The sequence below is a fragment of the Enhydra lutris genome, unplaced genomic scaffold (assembly GCF_002288905.1).
Source record: "Enhydra lutris kenyoni isolate GAN:26980312 unplaced genomic scaffold, ASM228890v2 scaffoldscaffold18, whole genome shotgun sequence".
NCBI lineage: Eukaryota > Metazoa > Chordata > Mammalia > Carnivora > Mustelidae > Enhydra > Enhydra lutris.
In genome coordinates this window covers 24002118-24025000 of record NW_019154102.1, presented here as the reverse complement: position 1 = coordinate 24025000, position 22883 = coordinate 24002118, and the positions used below count along the sequence as shown (strand labels likewise).

The window sequence follows — 22883 nt, the reverse complement described above, 5'->3', positions numbered from 1 at the left end:
GAACTGCGTGATGACTGGGGGTCACGGTGGGGGGCTGGGAGAAGTTCAGAAAAGGCAGTACTGGCTACTTTATAATTTACTGCTTAGCTTCTGCTTTCAGCATCTGCTGTGAACAGATGGTGGGGTAATGATCTCTTTAGACAACTGAGCCAAGGAGGGAGCACACCTCCCCAGTCTTTGTAAACTGTAGGCTGTGTGCTGGCCCAGGAAGGGAGCGATTGCCCTGCAGCAATTGGCAATTAGCTCGAGATCTCCCTCTCCCAACTCAGAAATCTAATCTTTGATTCCTAAGTGAACTATGTTGATATCCTGATCAAATATTGACCTAGGTTTTCCCCAAAATCCCTGTGATTCCTCACTTCCCCCATCCCCGAATCTAGCTATCATGAAAGGGTTTTTCTTAGATAACTGGGTGGCCTTTCATACCCTCAGGGGAGATGCCCAACTTGAACAATCCTATTAAAAGAGGGAAGAATTTTCATGAATTCCTTTCTCCCCATGCTGTTGGGAAATATTTTCGTGGTAATTACATTGTTTAAATAATATAAGTTATTATAAAACTACAAATCCATATGTGTTTTTGTGTTTATAGCTTTTTACAGCTATCAGAAAACAATGTTATAAATTAAACACCAACAAAACTACTGAAGTTAATAAAATCAAATTACCAGCATCACTTAATGTGATGGGTTATACTTGGGTGAAATGAAGTCACCTGCGACACGAATACGGTAGTGACAGGTACGGGGCAAGTTCTTCTGCGCCGAGCATTCTGCACCACCATCTACTAAGCCATGACTCTATTCTCCCATCATTTTCCTTTTCCTTGGTTTCTTCATCCCAACGTGGCATCATGTAGCTGCCACTTGGGACTAATGCATTGTTTTCGTATCATTTCTTCTGTTAATGTTTCATTAGATCATGACAACTTGGCACTTTGGTGCTGAATAGAGCAAGCACAAATGGACCCACCGTACTGAAGTTGTGTCATCGGAGGGTCATACAGCTGGTCTAGAACTATACCGTCCTGTAGGGCAGCTGCTAGCCGAAATCGGCTATGGAGCACTTGAAATATGGATAGTCTGGATGAAGTTGCGTGTATGGAAAACACACTCATATCATATTTTGATGACTTAGAACGAATAAGTGGCTCATTCAATATTTTAAAAGTCGATTTCATGTTAAAATCACATTATTTGGAGTATATTGGGTTAAATAAAATTAATTCCACCTGGGTTTTTGGCTTATGTTTATTTTTGCTTTTTAAAATATATATCCTAGAGGAGCACCTGGGTGGCTCAGTGTGTTAAGCATCTGCCTTCGGCTCAGGTCATGATCCCAGGGTCATGGGATCGAGCCCCAGCATCACAGGGGCAGTGGGGAGTGTGCTTCTCCCTCTCCCTTTGTCCATGGTCCCAGCTCATGCTCTTTCTCTCTCTCTCAAATAAATAAAGTCTTAAAAAATTATATATATTCCTAGAAGGTTTCAAATTATACATGTAATTCTTTGAGACTTGTAATTCTATGAGACTACATCGTCTAGAATAATTGTGTGTGTGTGAGAGAGAGAACATGTGTACAACAAGCCGAAAATACAAAAAATTCTCATGGAAAACACGTGGGTATCCAAAACACATAGAACTAGTTTCCAGTTTACCACTGCTCTAGCATTTACTGGCTGTGTTCTTTCTCAGAAGCCAAGGGTGCAGAACCAGCATAGGACTTCCCTTGGCTTTCCCTCCAGTATCCTAGTGATATATTTCTGTGGTTTTCCCACATGACTTCCTTGTAAAAGTGTCTGGGGAAGGCACTTCCATCCCTCCCAGAACATATGTACTGTCATATATGGTCATTTTACAGTCATTTGATCAAAAATTGTTCTCCACTAGGGAAACCCATGGTAGATAAAAGACAAAACAAAACAAACAAACAAAAAAAAGGTGAGCATGTACTTTCTGGGCAAACAGATATAACCACTTCCCAAGCTACACAAAACTGTTGAAATTCAGGGGCCACATGAGTTAAGGAACTAGTCTAAAATGATATATAGCGGCACCTGGGTGGCTCAGTTGGTTGGGTATCCGGCTCGATATTGGTTCAGGTCATGGTCTCTGGGTCGTGGGATTGGGCTCCAAGTCCGGTTCTGTGCTTAGCATGGAATCCGCTTGAGAGTCTCTTTTCCTCTTCCTCTACCCTTCCTCCCTGCCTCAACTCTCTAAAATAAATAAATAAATCTTTTAAAAATAATAAAGTAAGATAATATGTAGCCAGCTATCCAATTGCACTCACATAGCATGTATTTTCTGAGTATCTACACTGACACAAGGCCCCACAGTAGACATGGGTAAAACACAAAGGTAAATAAATCAGGGATTTGCTGTCAGGAAGCTGGCAATCCAATAGAGGGGATAAGACGTGGGTAGGCCTGGTCCAAGGACCCAGAGGGGTTCCTGCAGGACTAGCAAAGAGGGTCCTGGGCTTCATGCAGGATGGAAATCAAACCTGAGCCAGCAGTAGGTGAGAGCAGAGTTTATTGAAGATATATATGCAGAGAGAGTGAGAGAGATATAGGCGGAACATCCAAGAGATTTGGAAGGGAGAGGAGTATAAGTCTTATCTTTACTTGGGGCCTGGGGTTTTATTAGCGATTGTGGTCTGGTATAGAGAACGTGTCCTCTCAGGCATCCAGGAACTGATCAGAACAAGGACAGGATCCAGGTGTCCATAAGTCCCTCATTCCCTGAAGCCAGGGGTTTAGGCATCAAGGTATTTGGAGTCAGTGGTGTTAGAGAACCTTTACGATGACCTCATGCAGTCACTCCTTAGATGTTATCTATGGTACTGGAAGACTCCAGAAACATCATTATCTTTTTGTCCCTTGCAAGGAGGACATATGCTATCGCATTACAAGGTGTATATAGACTGAGGTAGGGGTGCAGGTTCTAGCAAGGCAGAATCCAGAAGAGAAGCAAAGAGGGGGGACAAAAAAAACCCTTCAGTTCCCCCCATGGGGTCCCTTCAGTTTCTTTGTCTCAATAAAGACGTGTCAAAATTTCTTCTGTTTTAAATAGCAAAAGTTAATCCAGTATATGTTCCAAGAATAGTCTAAAATGAGTTCTGTACCTGAACTCATATAGCTGAACACAACCCTATGAGGTTGTTCCCCATTTTACAGATGAAAAAACCAAGGCAAAGGGTTATAAAATACTTAAAATGTTATATTATTAAGCAGCACTGGCACGTTTCAAACACAAATAGTCATATGAGCTTTTTAGTCACTCTTTTCTATTTTGCTTTACTTTATTATTTTTAAAAAGATTTTCTTTTTAAGCAATCTCACAGTCTAGTGGAAAAGAAAATATAAGACAGGTCAGATGGAAGCACAAACAGTGTGGATTTCTGTCACTTGCTACCAAAAAAGTGTGACTAAAATAAACTGTTACAACATTCTGGCCATGGTCTTCACCTTTCTGTGCCCCTACTCTTGCCTTATAGGAACCAGATCACAGGGAATAAGAAAGAGGTTTTTTGTTTTTTAAGAAAGAGGGTTTTTTTTTAATTATTTATTTATTTGACAGACAGAAATCACAAGTAGGCAGAGAGGCAGGAAGAGAGAGAGGAGGAAGCAGACTCTCTGCTGAGCAGAGAGCCCCATTCAGGACTCCATCCCATGACCCTCAGATCATGACCTGAGCCAAAGGCAGAGGCTTCACCCACTGAGCCACCTAGGTGCCCGAAAGAGGTTTTTGAAAAACGAAATCACTGTGATCAAATGAGAAGTCTGGTAGGATGGGTCAGATTGAACCAAGTGGCAAGTAAGATAAGGACTGAAAAATACCCATGGAATTCAGAAGCTAAGACACTGGAGAGCTTGATGAGACAAATTTTTTCAGGAGGTCAAGTGGAGTGCAGACTCTGGACTGATGAGTGTTGAGGAACAAAGAGATGGTGACATCATGGAGACAGTGAACTATGTTATTGAACTGAAACCCCTTTTAGGTTGTTGTATCATCCTTTGAGGGTTTGAGATAACTTTAAAGGAAGATAAAAATAAATTCCTTTCACATGGTCAATAAGCAGATGAAAAGATTCTCAACAGCTGCCAACAGGGACATTCAAATCAAAGTCACAATGAGATTATCACTTCACATCCACTAAGATAGCTACAATAAAAACAGACAACAGCTGGGTGGCTCAGTCAGTTGAGTGGGGACTCTTGATTTCAGCTCAGGTCATGATTTTGGGGTCATGGGATCAAATCTCACACCAAGCCCCATCTAGAGCCCCTCATTGGGCTCCATCCTCCATGGGGAGTCTGCTAGAGATTTTCTCTGTCTCCCCCTCCAACTGCTTGCATACTCACTCTCTCTCTGTGTAAAATAAATAAGTGAATCTTAAAAAAAAAAAAAGGTAAATGCACCTGAAAACACTTAAAAAAAAAAAAAGACGATAGCAAATGTCATCAAGAATATGGAAATATTAGACCCTCCAGACATGTGCCAGTGTGAATGTAAAGTGGTGGTGCCAATTCAGAAAACAGTTTGGGAGTTCCTCGAAAAGTTGAATGTAGAGTTACCACATGACCCAGGCAGTCCTAGGTATAATACCTCAGAGAAACGAACACATTTGTCCATAGAAAAACTACTACAGGAATGTTTGTAGCAGCATTAATTATAATAGCCAAAAAGTAGAAACAACTCAATACCCATCAACCTGATGAATGGGCAGACAAAATAGGTATACTAATACAATGGAATATTCTTCAGCCATAAAAAAGAATGAAGTACTAATACATGCTACAATGTTGATGAAACTTGAAAACATTATATACTAAGTGAAAGAAGCCAGTCAAAAGACCATATATTGTGTAATCCCATTTATGTGAAATGTCCAGGTGAGGCAAGTGCATATAAAAAAGGTAGACTAGTTGTTGCCAGGGGTTGCCAGGAGGGAGGAAGAGGAATGACTGCTAAGAGGTTTCTTTTCCGGGTGATGAAAATGTTCTAGAATTAGAGGTGATGGTTGCATAACTCTGAATAGAGGAAAAATACCACTGGAGTGCAAATTTTTAAAGGGTAAATTTCATGCTATGTGAATTATATCTCAACTTAAAAATCAAAATAAATTCTTCAAAATTGCAGCGCTCTTGGAGGCCCCTTGCCTTATAAAGAGGATGCCGGCAAACCCAGCAACACCCCAGACCAAGCACAAGGTGAGCCACTCCCCCAGGCCAGGGACCATGAACTGACCACGCCTCCAGGAGGAGGAAGTCCCTGCTTAGAGGCCGCTGACTGGCTGAGCTTTAGGAGGGGGCGGGGCTAAGAGGGGTGCGTCTAGTCTCTCTCGCAGGAGCGGGGCGGGCCGAAGCCTTCGCTCGCGAGATTTTGGTGGTTCCGCATTTCGGGTCGGCAAGGTAGGGGAGGCGAGCGCAGCAACTGGCACCGGCTCGACCCTCGGTTCAAAGCAGCGGCGCCCGGTGCTTTCGCTGGCTGCGAGCTGAGGATTGTCCGCTTCCTCGTGGTTCCTGCGCGGGTTCCGAATCCAGGGCGCGGCGGGGGCCAGTGGCCCCTCCCCTCCGAGGATAGAAGATGAGCTTCCTCTTGTGAGTGTGGCGGGGCGGAGGGCCGGGAGGGCTGAAGGCCGAGGGCGAGGGCGGGGACGGGGGCGAGCAGGCATCTGAGGCCAGAACGGGGTCCCGGGGTCGGGGTCGGAATGGCCGACGTTTGCTTTGCCCGCCTCCCGCCCCCTTCTCCCGAGGGCCATGGGAGAGGCCCGGAGGTGGGCCGGGGCAGACGGAGGTGAAAGTCGAGGCAAAGGAAACAGAGAGAGAGAGGGTTGCGGAGTAAAGAGGCCCCGAGGCCGGCAGTGCCTGCAAACTTTTCCGCCTCAGCGCCCCTGAGGGTGGAGGGACGACCCGGGGGCGGAGCCCGGAGCCCCGCCGCTGGGGCTCCCGAGTCCTCTCAAGTCTGGAGCCTTCTAGTACCGATCCGTGCTGACTTAGCTTTTTACTCCACCGTATGCCAAGTTTTATTATCTTCTGTATTAAAACTACCCCCGAGGAAAAAGGCTACCCCAGGAAGACGTGGTTTGAGAAGCTTGAAGTTAATCTGCGGCCTTGCATGCAGACTTCTCTCCAGTTCGGATTCAGCCCGCTTTGTGACTTTGTGTAGATTTTAGTTAGTTTGTACCCTCTACACCCATCATGGGGCTCAAACTTATAACCTCGAGATCAGGACTAGCATGCTGTACTGACTGAGCCTAGCCGGGCACCACTGTGACTTTGTGTAATTAACTTTTCCTGGGTAGAATCCTGTTTTAGAGATAAAGCCTGAGGCCCAAATGAGGCTTAAGTGGAAACTTTTGTAAATTCTCTGACGATTCTTAAGCGCGCTAAGGTTTGGGAAGCGTTGCTCCAGCACCTTATTATTTTCAGGTGGCTCTCTCTACCTGGTACATCACTTAAATTTTTGTGTTGTGTGATTGAGGACATCACCCACATATTTGACATTTTCATTAAATTTTATTCAAGTTCGTAGTGTTCCTTAACCAGAATTTATCCGTTTCCTTATTGTGATAATGTTTTGCTTTGGGAGGCACATTATGTTCAGAGACTGGGTTTGTCTTTGCGGGCAACGTATTTAACACAGGTTTGCTGTGGGAATTTCATAGGCCAGTAGCGTAGCAGCTAGTGTTTCTTATTAAACTAATGAAATACTCCAAGCCAGTGATGGATTAAATACACTATTGTTCCAAACAAGGAGAGATGAAAGAAAGAAGGCCCAGATTTAGTTGAGATGTACCTTTATAGGTCTTGGTGCTGGCTTAGCCAACCCAGAGCTGAGGTCCAGCAAGTGAAGGTCCTTGTTGCCAGGGAGCGATGGTGCTGGTGTTGACCTGCAAGTGAATTTCCCTTTTGGGCTGGGTATTTGACTGGAAGGGCCAGTTGCCCCAAGGTTTTCAGAGAGCTGTTTATTTTTTTTTTTTTAAGATTTTTATTTATTTATTTGACAGACAGAGATCACAAGTAGGCAGAGAGGCAGGCAGAGAGGGGGAGAGGGGAGCAGGTTTCCTGCTGAGCAGAGAGCCCGATGCAGGGCTCCATCCCAGGACCCTGAGATCATGACCCGAGCTGAAGGCAGAGGCCTTAACCCACTGAGCCACCCAGGCGCCCCTACAGAGAGCTGTTTAGATAGCAGTGTCATCTTGCCCAGACCGAACACTCTAAAGTATTCCGCACAAATTCTTGGTATTTATAGTCAAAATGTCTCCTTGCCGTAGTTGCTTCTTCATAAGTTTTCACTGATAAGCCCCAGGGGGGGCCCCTCAGCAGCTGAACTACTGAGTTCTTACGGGTGCGAACAGATGAGATGATGACATCCTGACACAATTTACTTCATTTCTTACGTGAAAACAACTTTTCTTTTTGTCTTTGTCATAAACAAGTGGATTAAAACAAATTTCACTTGTCTTAAACAAGTGGATTTGAAATCTTACCAAACCAATACATAGCAGAGAAATTTGGATTCTATGTAGTATTTTGCTGTTACAGCACTACTGAGAATATCCTTGTTCAAGTCGTTTTTTCCCGCCTTTCAGTTATTTTTTAGAAGTATGGGCTACACAGAATGATTACCAAGTCTGAAAGTTTTTCTGATTTAGATTGTAATTGTAAATCTCTGTATTACTGGAACAATCTTTCCCTCCACTCCCAAAGTCTTTTTCCTATATGTTAATGTTTAGTTAGTGGTTTGTTTGTGGATGCCCAGTTGCTTAGTTACCTTTTGGATCGAAATGTGAGGCTGTTTTTTTTCTTCTAAACTTTTTGTTGACAGGCATTTGCGTTTTCACTTCTTGGCTGTTACGAATGATGCAGCTGTGAACTTTTGTGTTCAGATTTTTGTATTGGATGCATAGGTTCATTTCTTTTGGGTAAATACCAAGAAGTGGAATCGCTGAGTTATATGCTAACTATGTTTAATCTTTTGAGGAACTGCCAAACTTTTTCAAAGTATGACAGCATTTTGCATTCCCACCAGCACTCTTTGAGAGTTTCAATCTACCCACACCATAGGTAGCACTTGTTAATTGTCTTTTTGATTATAGACATCCTGAATGGATGTGAAGTGTTATTGTGATTTTACTTAGCATTTTCCTAATGACTAATGATGGTCAGCATCTTTTTGTATGCCATTGGCCATTTGTATATCTTCTCTGGAGTCATGCCTGTTCAGATCCTGTGATCATCTTTAAATCGGGTAGTTTTTTTTTTTTTTTTTTTTTTTTGAGTTGTAAGTATTCAAAAATATATTTTTAAAGATTTTATTTATTTGAGAGAGAGAGAGAATGAGAGAGAAAGCACAAGTTGGGGAGAGAGGAAGAGGGCGAAACAGGCTTCCCACTGAGCCTGGAGCCAGACTTGATCCCAGGATCTTGAGATCTTGACTGAGCCTAAGGCAGATGCTTTACCAACTGAGCCACCCAGGCGCCCTGGAAGTATTACTGTAGATGAAGATCATATTGACTCTTGAGACATCATTTCATGTTAGTTTCTTTTTCTTTATTTTAGGGTTTTATTTTTAAGTAATTTGTACACCCAGTGTGGGGCTTGAACTCAACCCCAAGATGAAGAGTTGCGTGTTCTACTGACTGAGCCAGCCATGTGCCCCCTTTTTGAAACTTTTTCTGCCCTTAGAAGATGGGATTCTGCTGGACATTTGGTCCTTCATTATGTTTATGACCTGATATCTTGGCATGTGAATACATGTAGCTCTAACTTGTTCTTAACTATGTACTATTCCACGTTATGGATATATCAAATTTTATTTATTTCTCTTCTAATAAGTTTTGGGATTGTTTCCAGGTTCCTCTTTGTTCTTTTATGGAAATTTAATTTTTATGGTTAGAAATCCCTCTATTTCTTCTGGGTTTCATATCCTGTTAGCTTCCTTAGAGAAAAATCATTTTTCTCAGTAACCAGTTGTCTCATTTATTTTCCATGCTAATAACTTCAGAATGTTAATGTCACGTCTACTGTGGTTTGCTTTGATGGCATCACAAATCTTTTGATAAAGAAAACTGGATTTTTTTTAGCTCTTCAAAACTTAGGGCTATCTCTCTTCCCCACCATTGTCTGTAGGTAGAAATTGAAGCCAAAAGGAAGTTTGTTTTCTCAGACAGTCACAGAATTAGTGGCAGATCAAGGACTAGAATCCTGGTGCACCATACTACTTCATGAGGCATAGTAAAATTGCGTTCTGTATGAAATTGTGTTGCTAATCCTGAATCTTTGTGAGGAAAAACATTTAAAACATTCTTTATTTGTGATTGTCACCCTCTCCCTGTCCTGGCACTTTTCGGGGAGTATTTTTTAATTTTCAGAACAATTTGTATGCCTAAAATTATGCCATTCTGCTTTCATTCCTAAAATAAAGATTGATATACTTTTACTTTCAACCTAACAGCAGCAGCCGCTCTTCTAAAACATTCAAACCAAAGAAGAATATTCCCGAGGGCTCTCATCAGTATGAACTCTTAAAACATGCAGAAGCAACTCTAGGAAGCGGGAATCTGAGACAAGCTGTTATGTTGCCAGAGGGAGAAGACCTCAATGAATGGATTGCTGTCAACAGTAAGTTTTTAAGAACATTCAGCTTTGTTGATTTATAGGAACGTTTTGCTAAAATCTTTTTGTTAATCAAGTTTCTTTTTCAGGTATAACCATTGTAGTATAATGAATTACCTATAAAGAAACTCATAGTGATGCCTGGGTGGCTCAGTTGGTTAAGCGGGCTGCCTTCGGCTCAGGTCATGATCCCAGCGTCCTGGGATCGAGTCCCACATCGGGCTCCTTGCTCCACAGGGAGGCTGCTTCTCCCTCTGCCTCTTCCTGCCACTCTGCCTGCCTGTACTCTCTCTCTCTTTCTGACAAATAATTAAAATCTTAAAAAAAAAAAAAAAAAAAGAAAGAAAGAAAGAAAGAAACTCATAGGTACAAATATATCCGGAACTGTTTTGTTCTCTTCGGAGTACTTGGTTATGTAGCTTATGTGGCTGGGTAGAGACACCTGAGGGGAGATGTTGAGTGCTTTGGGGTGATTTCTGAGAATAGAATGGTAGGAATTATTGGGTAAGGTGAGATAAAACATTGGAATGCAAAATTCTACCGGTGGTGGACCATGACTTTGTAGGGAGCCTGCCTCCCCAGTCGCACCCCCCACTCCCAGCAGCTCTCACCTGCCTGCGTATACACAGACATCAGTTGCAGTTCATATGGGCAGTCACGTGATTGTTATGACTTAGGAGTAATCGGAGGAAATTGAGAGATTGGGAGAAAATGGGAGGGACCCATGAGCTGAAAGCCGCTCGAGTTCAAGAAAATGAGGGCATGATGTGGAAAGTTATATATACTGAGGCTAGAGATTTGAATACTTGAGCCTGTCATTTCTGAGGTGAGATCAGTACCAGCTGACAAGATTTAAATCTGTTAGGGACTTCAGATGTTCTAGGAATTTTTAAACTTCTTTTTTTTTTTTTTTTTTAAAGATTTTATTTATTTATTTGACAGACAGAGATCACAGGTAGGCAGAGAGGCAGGCAGAGAGAGGAAGTGGAACAGGCTCCCTGCTGAGCAGAGAGCCTGATGCGGGGCTCGATCCCAGAACCCTGGGATCATGACCCTAGCCGAAGGCAGAGGCTTAACCCACTGAGCCACCCAGGCGCCCCGGAATTTTTAAACTTCTTAATGAAAAATTTCAAACATAGAAAAATAGAGAAACTAATACAGTGAATTCCCAGGCTTCCATTGTCCAGTTTTAACAGTCAGTTCATGGCTAATTCATGCTTCTATATCTCGCTCTGATTAATTTTTTTTCTTTTCATGTTTTGATTCCTCCCTCCCCTCTCCACCTCTTCCCCACTCTTCCTGTCTCTCCCCTAGTTTCTTCCATGCTGGCAGTGAGACACGGCCAGCCCACCTCACCCTGATTGTTTTGAGGTGAATCCCAAATACATTCTTTCTTTCTTTCTTTTTTTTTTTTTTTTTAAGATTTTATTTATTTGAGAGAGAGAGAGGGCACAAGCAGGATGGACAGAGGGAGGGGGAGCAGCAGACTCCTCACTGAGCAGGGAGGCCAATGCGGGACTCAATCCTGGGACCCCAAGACCACCATCTGAGCTGAAGGCAGATGCTCAAATGACTGAGCCACCCAGGTGCCCCAAACATATTATTTCATCTATAAATATTCCATATCTCTAAAAGACAGGCACAACCCCCCCCCTTTTTTTAAGAATTTATTTATTTATTTGACAGACAGAGATCACAAGTAGGCAGAGAGGCAGGCAGAGAGAGAGGAAGGGAAGCAGGCTCCTGGCTGAGCAGAGAGCCCGATGCGGGGCTCGATCCCAGGATGCTGGGATCATGACCAGAGCCAAAGGCAGAGGGCTTAATCCACTGAGCCACCCAGGCGCCCTGGCACTCCTCCATTTAAAGATAATGACAATACTTCCATTACTTTATGTTAGCAATATCCCTGATTGTCTTCTAAATGTTCTTTTTTAAAAGATTTTATTTATTTGATAGAGTCACAGAGAGGGAACACAAGCAGGGGGAGTGGGAGGGAGAAGCAGGCTTCCCACGGAGCAGGGAGCCCGATGGGGGGCTCGATCCCAGGACCCTGGGATCATGACCCAAGCCGAAGGCAGATGCTTAGCAACTGAGCCACCCAGGGGCCCCTAATTGTACCTTTTTTAAAAAAAATTATATTTGGTTTAAATCAGACTAATAAGGCTTTTGTATAATGTTTCTTGAATCTCTTAATGCGCAGGCTCCCCCTTGTTGCAATCTTTGTTCCTTGCTATTTTTGTTGTTGAAGAAACCAGTTCATTTATTTCCCACAGTGTGAATCGTGTTGATTGTATCCCCAAAGCATGCATTACCACGTTTTGTTCTTCCTTTTACTTCCTGTGAATTTTAGATCTAGAGCAGCACTGTCCAGTAGAACTTCCTGCCATGATGCAAATGTTCTGTATCTGTACTGTGGCCATTTAGCTCTTGAAATGTGGCTTGTGTGGCTGGAACTGAATTTTAAATTTATTTTTAACTAAGTAGCCATTTGTGGCTAGAGGCTCCCACTTTAGCACAGATTTGGAACTTTGCTCAAATTCGGGTTTAAGTTTGTTTGTTTGGAAGGCTCCTTTATATGTGGTGACATATACTTCCAAAAGTGTCCAGAATGTCCTCCATACTATCCAGCTGTCTTTTTATGTGGTATTATTCAGCTGTTGATAATCATTTCTTTGATCAGCACTGTCCGATAGAAATATAATGTGAGCTACAAATGTTATTTAAAAATTTCTGTAGCCATAATAAGAAAAATTTTGGGTTTTTTTTCAGCATGTTAAAAAGCCTTTATTTGTATTACTAAGAGAAACAAGGTGCATAACTACGGGATATGTTAAATCTTTTGTGTAAGACAGGATACAGGTGCTTGGGGGCAGGAGACCAAAAAAATAATGTAGTGGTTATCTATAGGGGGAAGCTGGGGTGTTTGGGATTAAGATTTATCACTATATGTTTTTATAGATCTTTGTGAACCATGTGAAGCATTATATATTCAGAAAAGACCTTCCCCTATTTTTTTTAACCTTAACTCAAATTATCATCTGTTATTCTGAAAGCATCTGTTGGCCTTCCTGAGCCATCAGTTTTCCTTTGAGACTTTCTGTCTTGGACTGTTCTCCCACTTTTTAGCCTCAGGATCCCTGTATGCTCTAAAAAGTTATCAAGAGGGGCGCCTGGGTGGCTCAGTGGTTAAAGCCTCTGCCTTTGGCTCGGGTCATGGTCCCGGGGTCCTGGGATCGAGCCTCACGTCGGGCTCTCTGCTCAGCAGGGAGCCTGCCTCCTCCTCTCTCTCTCTCTCTCTCTGCCTGCCTCTCTGCCTGCTTGTGATCTGTCTGTCAAATAAATAAAAAATCTTAAAAAAAAAAAAAAAAGAATCTGGATCTACATCCATTAAAAAAAAAAAAAAGTTATCAAGAAACCCAAAGAGCTGTCAGTTATGTAGGTTTTATCTAGTGATACTTACTGTGTTAGAAATTAAACCTGAGAAATTTTAAATACTTTTAAATATTTAAATAAGGACCTAATGATTACTTTGTCTTATAGCACAATTACCAATATATCTGTCATTTGTTACTCCGAAGCCATCTGTTGGCCTTCTTCAGCCTTCAATTTTTCTTGGAGACTTTTTGCTTTAGATAGTCTGTTCTCCAACGTGACTCAGGAAGAGGAAGGTTTATAAGTGAGGGAGTTTTATATAAAATTCCTTTTGACGAGACGGAGCTTTTTTTAAATCTATTTGTTTTTTAAGAAATGCGGAAAAGCTCCAGGTGGTTTTTAGGGACTCCTTTAGACAGGGAACTGAAACATCTTTTAAAACTTTCCAAGGCTTATGTGGATGTCTCTGCAGAGGAACATTTGACTCTGATAGATTCACTACTTACTCCCTTCCTCTTCCATTTCTTCCATATTTAGCAGAAGCTCCTCTTGGAAGTGCTCACTGACTAGCTCAGCCCCTCGAGATGCTGCCTTTTCTCTTAACTCTTATATTCCTCTCAGTTTTGTCCCTTTGGATAGCTGGAGTCTCCAGGACAAGGGACATTATGCCACCATGTCCTTTCTGTGTCCTCAGTATGCATTAGGCCTCAGGTTTTTTATGATTTCAACAGGCATTTAAAACATCTTATCATAAAAATCATAAAAAACCTGAGGCCTAATGCATACTGAGGACACAGAAAGGACATGGTGGCAGATACAGCTGATAGACCTTCCCCCTTACAGGATGTTCTCCGATGCATTTTGCTTTTTCCCAACACAAATGGTATTGTCTGGTCCAGATTGATAGGAAGCAATGGATTTTTTCATTCCCTTGGATATAATCAAATTATATATTCTACTGATATAATAATCACCATTAAGTTAGAAGTATTGCTAAGATTTTATTTTCTTGCTGTTCTGTACTGGCTAAAAACTTACTATATTAAAGTGAATATAGATTAAAAGTTAATTTAGGTGTGACAGCTTAATAAGAGAAGGGAATTCGCAGTATCCCTGGATCATTGAATCTCTTACAGATTTATTCAAAAACTTGAAGGCATTGTCCATTTTTCCTTTAGCTGAGAGGTCTGCATTTTATTGTGTTTGCACAAACATTTTAACATAATTCTGCTATTATGTTTCCAGCTGTGGATTTCTTCAACCAGATCAACATGCTGTATGGAACTATTACAGAATTCTGCACTGAAGCAAGCTGTCCAGTCATGTCTGCAGGTCCCAGGTACATACACTGACTATTAGATAGGTATTCGAAGTACTAAAGAAAGCTGATCACTCATTGGTAGAAATGAAACAATAAGGCCTTTTTGTTTTTAATCTGTTTATATAAAAACAGTTCAATCTTACGAGTTCTTGAATGCTTCCTTATAAGCTTTTAGTTATTATTAAATACTTTGGTCTGTGGTACTTAGTATTTAATTGTATTATGCTGAATAATGAATGTTCAGTTTTTTTTCTTGTGCTTAGTGTTATGTCCAAATTGTGCCACTTTAATTTTCTGGCTTAAAGATGTTAGACTGAAAAAATTTGACTATAGGGGCACCTAGGTGGCTCAGCTGATTTGGCCGACTCTTGATTTCTGCTCAGGTCTTGAACTCCAGTGTCATGGGATCGAGCCCCACATCAGGCTCTGCAATTGGCAGGGAGTCTGCCTGAGATTCTCTCTCCCTCTCTCCATCCCCCTGCTTGCGCATGCACGTTTGCCCTCTCTTTCTCTCAAATAAATAAGAAGAAATTTTGAGTATAAAAAATTTTAAGAAATATTAAGAATCATGGAACTCTTTTATCACCTGTAATGTTAAGTCAAGGTGTGATGGGATTAATGTTTTAGTGTTTCTTTCCAGTCTTTTTTTCTAATAATAAATGACTAATTTTATGTGATGATAATGGTATCAAAATGTTTACGCCTTGGGAAAAAATTGTCTTTCCTGGATTTGCTACAGGTATAAAGGAAAAAAAAGGTCTCCAATGAGTTTGTAGTTCTATTTTTAATCACAGTATTTTGGAGGGATGTTTTTATTTTGTGTTTTATTCCTCAAACTTCTTTAAAATAAGTAAGAAAACTTATCTGTGACTTAAATGCTTCACACAGTGAAGTTTTGTAGAAGTCTTAATATACATTCTAGCTCAGCAAAGGGAGGAAGAAGAAATTTATGCCTAAGGGTATTTCTTTAGTACTCTCTGCAGGAAATAGTCTCTCTTCCTCTCTCTCCTTCTCTCTCTCTCTCTTTTTTTTCCTCTGTTAAGATTTTGTATTTTTTTCCAGTTGAATTTATTTTTTTATTATTTACTTTTTAAAGATTTCATTTATTTGAGAGAGAGAGAGAGAGAGTGAGCGCACAAGCAGAAGGAGGTGGAGGGGCAGAGGGAGAGGGAGAAGCAGACACCCCACTGAGCAGGGAGCCTGATGCACAGAGCCCAGTGCAGGGCTGGATCCTGGACCCTGGGATCATGACCTGAGCCGAAGACAGATGCTTAACCAACTGAGCCAACCCGGTGCGCCCAGGAAAGAGTCTTATTATGTAGACTCCGTTGTTGATACCTTGATGGTCAGCTGTTGCAGGATGTGGGGGATCCATCTGTCTCTGACCCAGTCCTTAGCTCCCTCTACCATGAAGATACAGTTCCTTTATCTTTAAACATCCATTCTGGCACTGTCAGCTGCCACATTATCCTCCTTTTCTCTTCCAATTATAACTATCCTATTTCAGGATAATTCTATAGGGAACTCTGAGTAACCTCCAGTAGAACTTGAAGTCATTTACTAAGTTATGTTTAACTTCTATTGATAAAATGTAGACCTACTTTGATTACAAATTGTACATTTGTTACTGCTTTTGAAAACTCTATCAGTAAAACCTTTTTCTCTCCAGATATGAATATCACTGGGCAGATGGTACTAATATTAAAAAGCCCATCAAATGTTCTGCACCAAAATACATTGACTATTTGATGACTTGGGTTCAGGATCAGCTTGATGATGAAACTCTTTTTCCTTCTAAGATTGGTGAGTTAATGTTGAATATTTTCCTTTTTAACTGATAAATATGTTGTATTATTTTTAATACTTTGTTACTTAAAAAAAAAGTAATGATGGCTGACAAATTCCTCTCCAAAAAGTTTTGTAAATGCATATTCCCTCCAGCCATGTTTGTGTCTGCCTGTATTTCTTCACTGATAATACTGGTTGGCTACTTATTTTTTAATCTTTTCAATTTGGGTAAATAAGTTTGTTTGAATGTACATTAAAAAAAATGCTGATGGCATTGAGATTTTTTTGATTTATTGATCATTGTGTGTTTTCTGTTCCTATCCTTTTTCTATTTCTTTGGTAAGGATGCTAGCTCTTTGACATATATGTCATATGTATCTTTCCCTAGCTTGCCTCTTGTCTTATTTTGTTCATGAGGTATTCTTGCCGTATGTAACTTTCTATTAATTTTTTCCTTTGTTGCGTGGATTTTAATATAATGATTAGAAAGGTTTTCCCTACTTCAAGATTATAAAAATATTTGTCCTTGTTTTCATTTAGTACTTTTGTGGTTTTGTTTTTACATTTAAATCTTTGTTCTTGCCAGAAATTTTTTTCTTAAGGCTCCCTTCATTTTTTTTCTAGTTATAAATGTGAATCAGTTTTGTACAGTACCATTTATCGAATGCACGTGTCTCTTCTCCCTGGGTCATTGTATGTGTACACCAGATTGCCGTGTAATTTGGAGTCTTTCAGTCTCTTTATCTGTTCCTGTAGGAATTCCACACTGTTTTAATTACCATGGCCATATATCTTTGAGCATCTTGTAGGGCTGGTCTCTCTTTCTTGCTCTTCTCTTTCAGAATATTCATAGCTCTTCTGGGATACTTGTTCTTCCAAAGAACTTAGAATCATTTTGGCAAGGTAAAATAAAAGTATTTGTGAGATTTTGATTATTTCATTCAAATTGTAGATTAACATAGACAGTCTTGTTCTCTTGATGATACTGGGTCTGCCCAAGAATTAGGTACATTTCTTCATTTCTTCATCTTTTCTTTCTTATTTCCTCTTGTAAAATTCTGTAGTGTACTTTATGTTAATCCTTCAAGTTTAAGTTTATTCCTAGACATTTTATGGTGTTTTTAAATTGATGTCTGGCTTACAAATGGTTGTTGTTTAATACATAGGAAAGCTTTTGATTTTTATATACAATTTTGTATAAGTTGACCGTCAGATTCTGATTGTTTCAGTTGTTCTGGATTGGTTTTCTTGAGTTTTTCAGGTACAGAATCACATCATATTAAGATAATATTAATTTTTCCTCTTCCTTTCTGATACAGATGCTTCTTGTGTAGCTCTTATCTCGTTGCCCCAGAGTAGTGCTGAGTAATGGTGATGATGTGGCAGACCTCTTTTCTTGTTGCCTTACTTTTATGTAAGTGCTTCTAGTACCTCAGCATTAAGCAGGAATCTTGCTTTTGGTTAGAGGTGTGTACATTTTTAAAAATCAGGTATGATTGTTGAGTTTTACGATATTTTCCCAGTGTCTGTTGTTGGTTACCACAAGGTTTTCTCCAGTATCTTTTTTATTTAATGTTTTACTGGAAGAGTATTTTTTATTTGCTAATATTTTGATCAAGATTTTGGCATTGGTATTTATGGATGAGATGAAATCAGTCTTTTCATTTTCAGTTTAAGAGTGTCTTACGAACATCACGTTGGATTCTGTCTTGTCTGTTCGGGCTGCTAATTACAAAACTACCAGAGATTGGATGGTTTATGACAACAGAAATTTATTTCTCAGCTTTTAGGGCTGGAAGTCCAAGATCAAGGTGCCAGCGTAGTTGGGTCCCTGTGAGAGCCCACTTTTGGGTTGCAGACTTCTGACTTCTCAGTCTTCACATGGTGGAAGGAGCCAGCAGAAGTTCTCTGGGGCCTCTTTTTTAAGGGCATTGATCCCATGCAGGAGGGCTCTGCCCTTGTGACCGAATCACCTCCCAGAGCCCCACGTCCCCACGTTAGGATTTCAACATAGGAATTTTGAGGGGTAACAAATATTCAGACCATAGCAGATTCCTTTTTGTGGTCTAATCAGTGACTCTTTTGGGAGAAAAGCTTGTATCATGCTAACACCCTGTCTGTTTGCTATTGGTCAGGTTTTTTATTATTAAACCGTTTCCTTTCTCACAGATTCTTTATTGTGTATTGACTGTGCTTGGATGTTTCTGTTCAGCTCAGCTTGGAAAGTGCTTGGTTTAAGACAAATTACTTCTATTTCTTTAATGATTAAAGTCTTCCAATTATGGAAAATAAAGAATATTTAAAACTTTGTTCCCTTTTCTCAGCTTTCCATTCATTAGTAATCCATCCTAATGTTTCAGAAGCCTTTTCCCCCTCAACTAGGCTATTATTTACATCTTACTTCTGCCAGTTATTTATTCTTACTAGATAGAACTGTTAACTCACTTTCATTAGCTAGAGGCTTATATTTGTAAATTCTAAAAGAAGGAATTTGACTTAAAAATCCAGCTTTTCAGTATATGAGTACCAGTCCAGAAAAACATGCCCACAAGCTCCAGAATAAAGTTAGAAAATGCAGGTTGTTAGGGACATCTGGCTGACTCATTCAGTAGGGCATGCAACTCTTGATCTCTGGAGGTCTTGCGTTCAAGCCGCACGTTGGGTGTAGAATTTAACTTAAATAAAGTTTTAAAAAGAAACACATGCCAGTTGTTAGCCAAGATGGGATGGGGGGAATCAGAAAAAATTTGCTTGTAAGAGCAAAATAGACTAAATTTTAGGCTTTTAAGGACTGGTTAAGAAATAAATTAAAATGCAGGCAAGGAGAAAGTGTTTTAACCATTTTTTTTTTCTGAAAGATTGAAGAAAAGGAAATGTTTCTTGAGTAGTGTTGTGGAATAACCTTTAAGGCTGTCTAATCTAGGTTATTTTGGAAGCTGATGCCTTCTTAATGTGTTTATATACTGTACTCAGTGCCACTTGTATTGTCTTGCTCCTGTCTCTATTTCCTAAGACTTTGATCTTGTCAACCGGAATTCTCAGGAACGTGACCAGAGGTTACCAAACCCTCTCCCCATTCTTTTCTAAGGAAGTGTTTATTTTCTTTGCAAAATAGTGAGGTGCTCTGCCTCCCTTTTCCCGGAAGTTTGTCCCTATCTTGTATTACAGGAAAATGAAAATAGCACTTTAGAGAAAAGATAAAAAGGTTGGGACTCCTAAAACCAGAAAACTGGTTTTTCAGAGTAATGTAGATAAAATACTTTTTATTTATAGACAGTAGATTATAATGCCTTTTTGTCTTGCGTAGTTTTCATTCTTGGTTGAGTGTGTGTTTGTAAAAAATTATTTAGAGTTACGAATTACAAAAATAGAAATTGTTTTATTTATATCAAAATACTTGTTGCATTTAATCTTAGGAAGAAACTCTCCAGTATTAAACAGCTGAAATTATATTCATGTTAGCTCCTTATAAACTTGGTGCCTGTGCCTGTTTTTCTAAGGCAGTCAGAAAAAGTGCTGTGTGAGGATACCTCGTATATTTATGTTTGGGTTTTTTTTTTCCTTTGTCTTTTTTTTTAAAAAGTATGTATGTCAAAAACAGGCTTGTATTTGTGAATGTGTGTGTTTGTGTGTTGGAGTTGCTTATGGCAGCTTCTAAACTGTTCAGTTGGATAAAAGACAATGGATATATATGTGTATTTGATTACAGGTGTCCCATTTCCCAAAAACTTTATGTCTGTGGCAAAGACCATTCTGAAGCGTCTGTTCCGGGTTTATGCCCACATTTATCACCAGCACTTTGACTCTGTGATGCAGCTGCAGGAAGAGGCCCACCTCAACACCTCCTTTAAGCACTTTATCTTCTTTGTTCAGGTAAGTTGAACCATGTTGACTTCTTTGTCCTTTGACTTGGACTCGTTTGTTAATTTTAATAAAGAGTAATTGAGAGAGCTATTTTACAGACGGAGAGTGAATTATAAGCCGATTCCTCTCTTTTCTCTTTTCCATGCTGTTTATTTCATTGGTGAGCATAGTGGCAATATAGAAAGCATCACCCCTGTTTTGGGCTTTCTGCCTCTGGCTACCGCAGCCGGGTCTCTGGTTAGGATAGGACAGGGAGCACTGAAACTCCAGGACAGCTTGTCCCCACCCTCCTGTTCCATCACCACTGCTGAGTAGAAGGGATGCTCTGGAAAAACGTCTGCAGTTGGATTGTTTCATGAGATGTCTGTGCCTGGGAGAGAAACTTTGAGAAAAACTTATTAGTTGTTCTCTTGGTTTAAGCTCCCAGAAGTCCCATTTCAGGCCAAATCTTATTAAGACAGCAACTAGAAACTTCAAAAAGGACCGCCCCATTCAAAGATGTAGCCTGTTACCTAATGGGCCCTAACTTGGAACTGGAACGCCCCCCCCACCCAAGATTTTATTTATTTATTTATTTAACAGTGCGCACGAGCAATCACGAGTAGGCAGAGAGGCAGGTGGAGGGGGAGGGGGAAGCAGGCTTCGCTGAGCAGAGAACCCGATGCAGGGCTCAATCCCAGGACCCTGAGACCATGACCTGAGCCGAAGGCAGAGGCTTAACCCAGTGAGCCACCCAGGCACCCCGGAACTGGAACTTTTTAAAAATCAAAATAATTCACATTGTTTGAAAAAGATATTAAAGAATTGGGACTCCTTTGGCAACTTTAGAGATAGATAATTCTCTATGCAAAATGTACATAGGTCTTGTCTAGATAACTGTTTTTTGGTAGAAAAGCCAACAGTCTTATAGTATATATTGTGTATTTCAGTTACATGTGCCGCACAAAGGAGAATGTACTGTGCTCTTCTCTCTCTTCCTTCTGAGATTGTTGCGTGGCGTGGATCTCGATAGAGTGTAGGTGCTGAAACAGGTGTATAGATACAGATACGGGGTAAATACAGATACAGTGTAGAGAGGTAGTATAGCTATAGTACAGTATTTTGATATAAATACTTGATACGTAGATGGAGGGTTAGTATAGATCTATGAAAGACAAAGGGCCACGGCCCAGTAGGTGGCCATGATCAGAAGTTCCCTGTATAGCTTTAAGATCATTTCCATGGAAAGGCAAACATAGACAGTTTTGATTTTAATGTTTTACACAGTGAGGATCATGCTAATACCTACAGTTGTTTCTTTGGTAAGTCCCCAATATTTTAAAAAAATGAGTAAAATGATCCCATTTTAAAATGTTCACAGAGAACATTTCATCATTTTTTTGTATTTCAGAAAACCAGGGCTGGGAATGACATTTATGGAGTTTTAATTTTAGGCTTATTTTTAAATTTTACTTTTCTTCTCTTTTTAGGAGTTTAATCTGATTGATAGGCGTGAGTTGGCACCTCTTCAGGAATTAATTGAGAAGCTTGGATCGAAAGACAGATAAAATGTTTCTTCTAGGACACAGTTACCCTCTTGCTTCATTTGCTAGAGCTATCTCATTGCTATCTGTTATAGACTAGTGATACAGACTTTTAAGAAAACAGGATAAAAAGACCCATGTGTTCGTGTCTACTGACAAAATTGTCCCACAGGTAGATTGGCCCAATCCTTCAGTGAGAAATTCAAGAGGCAGCTGACTCTGAGGCACTGTTTGACCACTCCTATTACTGTCAGAGTTGGACTTGCTTGTAATATGTGATGATAACATGTAGTCTATTCATTTTCTTTTCTTTTATGAGTGCTTCAGGTTATAGCATAATAGCAACTGGGAATTTCCACCAGTACTTTATTAACAAGTTTCCGGAACAAATTACCTAATAACACAATCAGATTCATTTTATCCTGTTTTTATTTACAAATAGAAGAGGTATTTTTAAGTTTCCTTAAGATTTAGAACATTTGTGTGTTATTTTGGGTAACCTTTTAGTTTGAAGTCAGTATGCTGGTGTTTTTATAGGTAAGACTATATATTATATGTTTATTTTTTCAGAATCCATGATTGCAGTTTAAATCCTCATATGACTATGTAGTATGGGAGTAACCAGAGTTATTTCTAAAATGATGTTATTTTTAATCTTTATTTGGGATTTTATTCACATAAACCTATCTAAAGTTTTAGGAGTTTGTATATCAGAAATAATTTTCTTAAGGCATGTAAGGATAGTCTTGTACATTTTTATTTTGAAATGCTTCATTCAGATTAATTTTAATAGGTAGCTTTTGGCTAAGAAAGAAAACTCCAAAAAATTATGACCAGTTCAGGTCTCAGAACCACTATTTTCACTCATGTTGTTTTTTTCAGAGCCCCTGAGATCCTGGAGAGGAGAGTGGAAGTACTCAGAGTACTTGGTTATTTTCTTTTGAGTGTCCTTTAAAACAAAAACAAGAATTACTGCTATTTGTTTTTGTTGTGACTTGAGACTTCGTTAAGAGTAGTGTAGAAATGTCCAGCCTTTCTCCCAACAAGGATAAAACTTAAGGAAGCCCATAATAAAAAACCTTGGTGGTGTACACATTTTATAACACAGCTTAAAGTTTGGTGTGCTACCTAGTGTGTGTGTGTGTGTGTGTGTGTGTGTGTGTGTGTGTGTGTAAACAAAATGGGAGGAATAAGTAAAAGATCTTTACTTCATCCTGTTAGCAAAGGATGGCTTGAGCCCCAATAGGGATTTAATCCTGTTTTAATTGTTTTTGGATCAAAACTTGAAATTCTTCTATTTCTATTGGGATGAAAAAAATCTTCCCTTTTAGTGAAATAAAGGTCTAATTTTCATTAGGTTTCTAGGATTTAGTAAACTCCATCCGCCTGTCAA

At 40.0% G+C, this 22883-nt stretch overlaps 1 protein-coding gene across 2 annotated transcripts; it reads left to right on the top strand.

Moving 5' to 3' along the window:
- The first annotated feature begins 5412 nt into the window (after window positions 1–5412).
- LOC111148126 (MOB kinase activator 1A) lies at window positions 5413–22657 on the top strand. 2 transcript variants are annotated; one of them, XM_022504545.1, is made up of 6 exons: window positions 5413–5602; window positions 9465–9628; window positions 14240–14333; window positions 15985–16118; window positions 19813–19976; window positions 21437–22657. In XM_022504545.1, the coding sequence occupies exons 1-6, from the start codon at window positions 5589–5591 to the stop codon at window positions 21512–21514; spliced, it is 648 nt and encodes a 215-aa protein (XP_022360253.1). In that variant the 5' UTR covers window positions 5413–5588; the 3' UTR covers window positions 21515–22657. The 2 variants fall into 2 exon arrangements, with proteins under 2 accessions (XP_022360253.1, XP_022360252.1); XM_022504544.1 differs by having other exon boundaries at window positions 9462–9628.
- The last annotated feature ends 226 nt before the right edge of the window (window positions 22658–22883 follow it).